General features: G+C 43.8%; 2 protein-coding genes across 2 annotated transcripts; one reads left to right on the forward strand and one right to left on the reverse strand.

Annotated features, from left to right (window-relative positions):
- The first annotated feature begins 404 nt into the window (after positions 1-404).
- fam219ab (family with sequence similarity 219 member Ab) lies at positions 405-4295 on the forward strand. Its single transcript, XM_061278977.1, has 6 exons — positions 405-650; positions 1866-1965; positions 2781-2886; positions 3123-3203; positions 3278-3332; positions 3459-4295. Exons 1-6 carry the CDS (start codon positions 585-587, stop codon positions 3615-3617), a joined length of 567 nt encoding a protein of 188 aa, XP_061134961.1. The 5' UTR covers positions 405-584; the 3' UTR covers positions 3618-4295.
- Positions 4296-5091: 796 nt separating this feature from the next.
- Positions 5092-9451, reverse strand: klf9 (Kruppel like factor 9). Its single transcript, XM_061278976.1, has 2 exons — positions 8819-9451; positions 5092-7202 (listed from the first exon to the last, which is right to left on the reverse strand). Exons 1-2 carry the CDS (start codon positions 9117-9119, stop codon positions 6922-6924), a joined length of 582 nt encoding a protein of 193 aa, XP_061134960.1. The 5' UTR covers positions 9120-9451; the 3' UTR covers positions 5092-6921.
- Positions 9452-10035: the final 584 nt, after the last annotated feature.

Below are 10035 nucleotides of genomic sequence, written 5' to 3' on the forward strand. Positions count from 1 at the left end.
TTTTACACAGAAGATTATATATAAAATCTATCAATAATTATCTAAATAAATATATACACTAAAATTGTTTGGGTGACCCCAAACTTTTGAACGGTCGTGTAAATATTATTATAATAAAATATTATGAATTAAATATTATAAATTATATCTTATATTTGTATATATATAATCTATGAATGTAAGTATACATATACATTATAAGATTTTTTTACACAGAAGATTATATATATAATCTACTATAAATAATTATCTAAATAAATATATACACTACCGTTCAAAAGTTTGGGGTCACCCAAACAATTTTGTGACCCCAAACTTTTGAACGGTAGTGTATGTGATGGGCCTCTGTTGTGTCCTCGAGCCTCAGCTTGGTCCACCATATCCGGAAGTGGGTGGCGGCCCAGCCCAGCCCAGCAGTCACCCCATAGCCACCGTCGACATTAGTACCAGCTGGGATGAAGCGCACTTCCGTGAGTGAGCAGGGGTTTGTATTATTTCTCGTCTGATCGGATCCCACGGGCATCACATTCCCGACACGATCTGGTCGTGAGCTGCGTCGTCGTCTTGGGCGAAAAGGAGGCGACATGATGGAGGAGATCGACCGATTCCAAGTGCCCAACGTCGTGCAGGAAACGGAGATGCAGCCGCTGGTACGACGCCACAAATTGGCATCATTTGTCTTTTCTCCCGATTCCAATATATTGATCATCTATCTCATTGCTAACGCGCGTGGCCTTGCACCGGTAAATGAGCGGACGATGTGTCAAAGCAAACGTTTTTTGTTTTGTTTTTTTGGTCACAATGTGAAACTAAGGAGTGCTTTATGTTAAATGTCATTGTGGCTCGAACGTGTTGTGGAGCGAACCGCAACCGTCACGTCCACGTCATCCTCATCTCCATCGTTTGGCGGAAGCCACATCACCAGCATCCACGCACGCACGCACGCAGCAACTTGCTCCAGCGTGTGATGGCGTTGATGGAGCTTAAAACAGTGGCGCCATGGGGCTTTTATTGGACTTCACGTTGAACGTCATGATAGTGGAAGGGTTCATTTGCCTGCCATGTGTGCCGACGTTGTGAGTTCGAGTCCCGTACATGACGGTGACCAAAAAAAAGTCTGTTCACTCGTTTTTCGGGGTTTTTTTTTAACTACCGTTTTTCTCCATGTATAATGCGCCCCCATGTATAATACGCACCCTAAAAATGGCATGTTGATGCTGGAAAAAAGCCTGTACCCATGTATAATACGCACCCAAATTTTGACTCCTACTTAAGTCGGTTAACGTAAAATTATTTCAGAAAAAAGATCTTTGGGAACAACCGGATGTTATTCTGCCGGTCAGTATCACTGCGCATGCGCTAGCAAACTCGATAGGGAAGAAATGTTTCGGATTTGTGTAGGGTACATTGTGACAGCAAACGAGCAGATGATCGAGCTAGCGTCTGATACGAGAGCATTGTGTTCGTATGGAGCGTGTTTGAATCTGTAATGGCGGCCTCCGTATCATATCCGGATTTTTAAAAAAATAATATATTTTTTTTTTTTGTACCCATGTATAATGCGCACCCCAGATTTTAGGACAATAAATTAGTTAAATTTTGCGCATTATACATGGAAAAAAACGGTATCTATGAAATCCTGCTTTGAAACCCTCACCATACTTTAAAACCCTACTTGAAAACCCTAATTTGAACCACTGACCCTCCTTTAAGACCCTACTTTGAAATGATGACATTAGTTTAAAACCCTAACCCTACTTTGAAAAGCTGGCCCTACTGAAATGAACTCAATTAATTTTCCCAGCCCTAACTGTGACATTTCAGCCATTATTGACTGATGCGTATTTGTCTTCTCACGTTGCCAGGACCCGGCCTCCTCCACGGCCTCGGAGGCTGACTCGGACACCAGAGAGGGCGAACCCGTCCCCCTCAACTACAAGCCCTCCCCCCTCCAGATGAAAATAGGTGAGCATTGATGGCATCTCTTGATAACATCGTGTTAATGCTTTGGCGACATGTCCTGTTTTTGTTCGACCTTTGCCCCCCCCCCCCCATTGTAATCCAATGAGGTCGAGTTGGACAGCAGCTTGGATGATGTCCAACGTATTAGCTGTCAATCTTTTTACACTGTTGTCTCTCCTCGTGCAGCGTCGCCAAGATGAAGCACGAATTACGGCCGGAGTCACACTTCATCGTACTCTGTCTCATCCAAATGTCACGACTATCAGCCAATGTTCTTTAGGACGTAAACTCCATTATTCAGTGACCTTTCAAATAAAGCCATTTAAAAAGTGCAATGTCACTTTTCCCCTCACAATTGCATCAAGTTTGATGAGGAACATGACAAGTAGCTCGCTAGCAAGAGCCAATAAATGAGAAATTGGAAAATGTCACATTATGACTATATTTTTATTTCAGTGAATAGATGAGAACAATAAATAAAGAGACAAGCCTTCACTTGATGCTCAAGCACTCGCTGCTACGGTTCCTCTGATGGTGACAATTTGCTTTTACGATCATCACAAAGTAGCAAGAGGAAGCCAATTCCCTTTTCTCATCATCACACTTCCTGATGAGCGCCGGTTTTAATTACGCTCATCTTATTCCGCTCGTGAGTAGTTACACAAGGGCATCGGAGAAACAGCACAAATCTGGAAAAACTAAAAAGACCAATGCTTCATGTTGGAAGCGTGTGTGTGTGTGTGTGTGTGTGTGTGTGTGTGTGTGTGTGACAAAGAAGCCAAGCATGCTGACCTTCATTACTTGGGTGTGTCTTGCAGAGAAACAGAGAGAGCTAGCCAGGAAGGGCTCGTTGAAGAACGGCAACGTCGTGGGCAGTCCGGTCAACAACCAGCCCAAGAAGAACAACGTCATGGCCAGAACCCGGTGAGCAGAACAGTCATGACTGACAATCTGTGAAGTTCAGTCTGGTCTCGTATTGGCGTGCGAGTTGTGTTTCCTTGAGCTGCTATCCATCAGCCATTATGCGGCCCGGTCACATGGGCTCTTAGGAGGAAGCGTTCCATCGATCCAGACGTCTGCTTTCTCGCTATGTCTGCTATTCCGTCCAGTCCTACCCACGCCCCAAATGCTTCCGTCTTATCTCCGCTTCTCGCTAACAGGTTGGTGGTGCCCAATAAAGGCTACTCCTCGTTAGACCAGAGTCCAGACGAGAAGCCCTTGGTTGCGTTGGACACAGACAGGTGAGCTCCGTCCGTCCGTCCGTCTGTCGGGGTTTTAAATGGTGGCCACGCTGAAGAACGATGCTTCTTTTCAGTGACGATGACTTTGACATGTCGAGATACTCATCGTCCGGATACTCCTCTGCTGAGGTGAGTTCAAATAGAATCGTGCGATTGATATCGTCGACAGCGCGTATTTCATGATGTTAGAGAGTTTCTACATTTTTCAGATTCAACGGTCAAAACGTTTGCAAACATGACCTGCGTCTCTTGTAGCAAATCAACCAAGATCTCAACATCCAGCTGCTGAAGGACGGTTACCGCTTGGATGAGATACCGGACGACGAGGACCTGGATCTGATCCCGCCTAAATCGGTTAACCCGACGTGCATTTGCTGCGAGGCAAGCCCCTCCACCACCTGTCACATCCAGTAACCCCTCCCCCTCTTAACTCCCTCATGTTGATTTTCTTCGCGGTGAGGCATGGTAAGAAATATACGACCAATTGAAATGCGCTAGAATAGGAATGACTCATTTATTAATTCATGAAATGTTTGTTAAGGGAAAATGGTGAAGGTAGTCTGATGTTCACAAGTCGCAAAGAGTTGGCACGATTGAGATTTGGGGTGTAGCTTCAGGTTGAACCTAAAATGCACTTCCATCCATCCATCCATCTTCTTGATGGGTGAATTTAATTCGCTGAGAGGTTGTTGCCAATGATAGCTTCATTTATTGACTAAACTTCTGTGTCAGAGACTCTCCACGCTTCACTTTTTGGCCACAGATACACATGAATTATAACTATAGTGGAATATTATTATAAAATAAATATTTTATTTTGTAGTTGAGCTGTAATTGTAGCGCCTTTTTTTGTTTCATCCTGAAAAGTCACCCCAAAGCTGAAGATGCTTTTTTTTCTCCCCTGCTAGTGCTGATGTTTTCCTCCTATGGCAGGACATGCACTTCTCCTCAACATAATCTTAAATGATGATATTGCTGACTCAGCTGCTCCGCTTAGTTAACATACGGTTTACAATTTCTAACTACTGTTGCCATGAGTTTAATCGGTGTGTGTTGAAGAGGCAAATGAGTACTGTAGCCCCCCCCCCCCCCCCCCCCGATTCATCTTCTCCGTCCTCCTGGCTTTGACCTTGACCCTAAAATTAACCCTAACCCAGCTGAAGAACAAATTGAAAAGGGAAGTTAGCAAGGACCATTTGCACATTTCATTTCTGCCCTTCCCAGCATGTTTGGACTGTGTGTTGTATTATTTTAAATGTGTTTTCACCTTTTTAGGCCTTTTTCTTGCACAGCAGCGACACTGTTTCCCCGTTAGTATTAAAAAAAGTATATATATATATATATTTAGGCAGGAAGCCAAAGGACAAAGTATTTCATGTCTTCTCCACCTTTAAATGTTTGTACATTTTATAGTGTCCATCTTCAGACACAGAAAGGATGTGACGTGTCTTTGCACACGCACACACATAGTACGCACGCACACACACACACACACAGGCATGCATGTACTGTACATAACTTTCCATGCCAATGTGAATAGTCGGCGGGCAATTGTGGGTCTTGCAGCTTCAGTTACTGACCTAGCTCCCTTAAAGAAACGGATTATTTGCACTTAGAGTTGCCTTAAGTACAAACAAGCTAACTATAATTGTGTATTATTTATTGCCATGATGTTGCCATGTTGTTGATTTTACTGAGCAATCTGTAACTTGATTTTGTTTTTAATTGTCAGCGTCAATTGTTTTTCCTTTTATAATGAATCATTTTAAGTTCAAAACCATTTCCATTATGGTATTTAACATTGTTATTATGTGTGGTGTATGAGAACACAAAATAAAAACAGCTAATCATGTGAGAGTATGTATATGGATGGAGAAGTAGGCCAGGATTAGGAAGAACATTCTTTTTAATGTTAAATCTGAGGCTTAATTATTACAATGCCTAAATGTCTAAATTTACACGAGGTACAGTACAATAGCATCATGATGGCTTCAACCCGAAAGGCACCGACACTGAATCACAGATGTCGTTATAACCGAAAAAAATTCACAAGTCTGAGAATTCGGAAAACATTTGTAGTGGCGCGATGCATCGTTAAAAACATAAAACCAGTACGATGACAAAAACAAGGTACTGAACAAATAAGACGTTTGCTACATGATGGAATTGATTTGTGAACTAAAGGGTGTATTCACAATTGCACCCTGGGTTCATTTTAGTGGTGGGCGGATCCATCCTAAAGTATTGATAATGTGTTATTCTAATTATGTTCTAGTTTTTAACAAATCAAAAGTCACAAAAACATTGGAAATTTGATGCGGCTACCGTAATAATTATATCGGTAGATGTGCTGGCCCTGTATTTCGATACCAAAATAGTTTCGCACACCACTAATTTGCTTCCCGAGATCTTCGTGATGCCACACAAAGGAACCTTGGTGCGGACCAAAAACAAACGGACCGACACCCGCTTTTTGAAATGTCTAGCGTTGCAAAACCTGGATTGAATTAGACTCTCTTGCAAAATTATTTTGCAGGTCTAATATTCAGAGCAAGAATGCAGCACCAAATTAAAAAAAGTCCGCTTAAGGTCCGGACCAAAGGAATTTTCTGGCGTAAAGACAGTCCCAGACAGATAAGGTGACGTTTTGCTTCATCACCACCACTAGGAGGCGCAGAATGTTCATGGAAACATCCCTGACAAAATACAACGTGGACAAACAAGCCAAAGTGTGCTGGCCGGTACTGCTGGTCAGACAAGTCACTTCATATTCACTCTAGGTTGCTGAACACCAGTGTGAACAAAATGGTGACCAAATATTCCTTTCGATAGTGGCGAGGTGGAGGAAGGCACAGTCCTTAAGTGAAGAAGACCTGTTTGCTTGGAATCGCTAAGAAACTTAGCATTTGCCATGACCTTTGTGTTAGATAAGTCTCGTCAAGGTATTCTTGATGCATTTTTGTTCGGTTTCTTCATAAGAGGTCACTCTGTAATGGGCTAAATTCGGATCTATATGATAATCTCATTTCTCTCAAATAGCTAAATAGTCCATTTCCCTCTATGTACATAGTACCGTAATTTTCGGACTATAAGTCGCAGTTTTTTTCATAGTTTGGGTGGGAGGGCGACTTATACTCAGGAGTGGAGCTGGTGTGACTTATACTCCGGTGCGACTTATAGTCCGAAAATTACGGTAATACTGTTCTATTGTATATACGCATTATATTTAATGCTCAAACTTGTGTGTGTGTGAATATATATATACACACACCATTAAGTCCCTTTCTGTTATGACGTGGAGCTGACTCATGTCCACATTACTAAACAGTATCAGTGAGCCGCTACAGACCATTTTCTATAGAGCGATACAACTTTGGGCGACTGGTGGGGCGCACCATAAACAAGTCGCTGGCCGTTAGCGGGGCACAGAGACAGAATTGAATGGACCTAACGTGGGTTTTTGGAATGTGGGATACGAGCTATGCTAACCCCCACACAAGATTCAAAGCCAGAACCTCAGAAGTACAAGGTAGATGGATAAGCACGATTCCATTGCATGGCTTGATGTTATATGACTCATTTCAAAATAAACACACTAGGTCAACCTGACGAGAGAATTTTGTATAAATACTTGTCACGTTGGTATAGAATGGAAACGACTCTGAGAGAACCTTGGTGGTAGCGCGGCGGCACGCAAGTGTCCATGTCGGCCTCCGTTTCATACCCCATGAGGGCTTTGGTCTCCGGAGTCTGACGACGACACGGAGACGGAGCTGCGGCGTCTCTTGGCGGCGCTGGCCCCCAGCAGCATGCTGGGATGGAAGCCGGCGTGGCGGCGGGCATGCTTGGTCAGGTGGTCGCTCCTCATGAAGCACTTGTCGCACAGCGGGCAGGTGAAGCGCTTCTCGCCCGTGTGCGTGCGGTAGTGGCGGGTCAGCTCGTCCGAGCGGGAGAATTTCTTGCCGCAGGCTGGCCAGGTGCACTCGAATGGACGCTCGCCTGAGGAAGAACATGGGGGAAGGAAGTTTTTAGATCCAGTAAGATGTGACTCACTAAACAAAAATACCACTTACCAGTAAGCTGTGTATACCGTATTTTCCGCCCTATAAGGCGCACCTAGAAACCTAAAATTTTCTCAAAAACCAACAGTGCGCCTTATAGTCCGGTGCGCCTTATATATGGACCAAATTACTAAATTTAAACTGGCCCAAAGCATTGTGTCATGAAATCAATCATAAGTGGCCCGCTGAAGACTATGAATCATGACTCAAAAAGACTATGGATCATTATTTTATGATTATAAAGTAATTTGTTCCGTCTGAAGTTGAAATAAAAAAGATAAAATGGAGAATGATTTGATTTGGATTAAAAATCTGACATGATGCATTAATGGTGCGCCTTATAGTCCGGTGCGCCTTATATAAGGATAAAGTTTTAAAATGGGCCATTCATTGAAGGTGCGCCTTATAGTCCGGTGCGCCTTATAGGCCGGAAAATACGGTAACTTTTTTTTTTTTTTTTATCATACTAGCTTTTATAGAAATTTGAAAATGACAGTATTATGCAAAACAAATTCTATAGTTCGAAAGTCTGTGTTGTTCAGTGGCACCACGAAGAGATCACTCTTTACAATCCAAACAAATTTGTTACTTCAGAAGTGTGTCTCAAACTGGTAAGCCCCTTGCGATAATCAGTAGCTGCAGTTTTTAGACAGATCAATCTTGTTTAGTGGTTCTTCAGAGTGCCACAAAAAATCAAGGATGAAGCAATTCTCATGCAAGCACAGTACAAACAGTTTTTCTGCCTCCGTGCACAAACATATGGTGTTTGTGCGCGAGCGCGTGTTTTCTAGGAACAGAATCAGAACACGTTCATTTAAGAACAAGTGAGTCATGATATGAGCTTTTTTTTTTTAAAGCACGAAAACCACAGTCTCCTCCCCCGCCCGCCACGTGCGCTACAGCACCACGTGTTTTCTCTTGTTTACAACCACGCGCGTGAGGGAAGGGCGGGGGTGCGTGACGTATGCGGAAGGGGGCGGGGTTTTCGTTTTTATCACGGTCACAATAAACTTCTAAAAAGCAGGACGATCATTTGATTTCACACTCTGGTTGGTTTAGCATCACGGAGGCGTGGGCGGGTCAAGTGGGCCACGAGAGACGGCTAGCACAGACGACAACGTGTCCCACGCATCAGCGAGTAAGGGGGCCTGGCCCCGTGTGGCGGCTGATATTGGTTCATATGAAAAATACAAATGGAGCCCTCCGCCAGGGTTTGTTAAAAGTCTTTTTTCCTCTCCAATGCATCTTGTCTGCCCCCGGGTCAAAAAACGCCCCGCCATCGATCAAATATACACGCACGCGCAGACACACCTCTTCCTCCACCCGCTCCCACTGGCTGAGCACGATGCTTCCTATTATTAGTTATCGTTATCGCACGATCATGTCACGACATGTTCTCACGAACCTTTATATCGTGACACAGTGACGTCACAACGTAGAGCTATTTGAACAGTGACGTCAACAACAGTGACGTCAACAATAGAACTACTGATAACAGGGCGGATCCTTTAAAAAATAAAAACATAGAGAACCGGCCAGGTGAGATTTACGTACCGGTATGCACCCTCAAGTGGGCTTTAAGGTGGGACGACTTTCCGTACATTTTGCCACAGCCGCTAAAGGGGCAGCGGTGTCTCTTCTCGGAGGACTCTTGCGGCTTCTCCGCCCTCCTCTTGCTCTCGACCGGCTTCTCCTTGTCGTCCTTGTGCACGGCGTCAGGCCGACATTTGTTCAGATCCAACAGAATCATCGCCACCATGAGCAAAGTTCGGTTCTCTTGGTTATCTTTGAGCGCGTTGTCCATTCGGACCGGAGGCGGTCGCGCGAGGACAGAGTCCGCAGAGACCTCGGACATGACCGCTGCTGGAAGGTTGCGCTGGCGGAGATTGAGAGTTGTTGCAAAAAAGAAAAAAAAAATCTCCAACCGGTGAAGAGGAGCTGGTGTGGTTGATCCTCCGCACACGTGCCGGCCGGCGACAATGTGACTGTCCCGCAATGAGTGTGGGCCGTTCGAAATGAGACAAAACAAACAGTCTCAGTCGGCAGAAACGCAACTGTGAAGAGTTTTCTTCTATTCTCTCTGTGTATTTTGTCGTTCAGGCAGCTTCCACGGCATCTAATCGAATGTCCTGCACACACGCGTCAACTTGTTTTCTCTGCTTGCTAGGGTTGGCTCGTGAGTGAACGATGGGTTCAAAAGAACGAATCTTTTCAGTGAACGACTCACTTCCTAAAGTGATTCGTTCTTTTTTCAGTTCATATGACTTCAACCAGTAGGTGTCGGTAATGCCCGTTGAAGCTGGTGCCACCTCGCCGTAAAAGAAAACGAAGAAGAAAATGACGTAACTTCCTCTTCACGAACGAGTCGTAAATTGCATTTCCCTTTCGCCAACGAACAAATCTGTTTGCTTATATAGGAAATAGAGAACCGCTCACTGAAACGCGGCTTCTTTTAAGCGCGTTTTCTCCAAGCTAACGGCTAACTTTATTGCATGAAGGGATGCGCCGTTATGCAACAACGGGGAGATTGTGCTTCTCTTCGGGTCATCTTGATTTTATAACACTTATAGTAGTTTTTAAACCACGTGTATGCATATATACGCTTAAATATTGTTATCCAATATATCTACTGCAATTTCACTTTGGATTGCTGGTTTGAAATTTACTTTTAATATTATTTCAATAAACATTTATGTTAAAACTTGTCTGGTGTTTTATTCCTTGTTTTTATATTCAGATAAACCTTTTGAGTGAACCGATTATAAAGATTC

Source organism: Syngnathus typhle, linkage group LG5, assembly GCF_033458585.1.
Source record: "Syngnathus typhle isolate RoL2023-S1 ecotype Sweden linkage group LG5, RoL_Styp_1.0, whole genome shotgun sequence".
In the NCBI taxonomy this organism is placed as follows: domain Eukaryota; kingdom Metazoa; phylum Chordata; class Actinopteri; order Syngnathiformes; family Syngnathidae; genus Syngnathus; species Syngnathus typhle.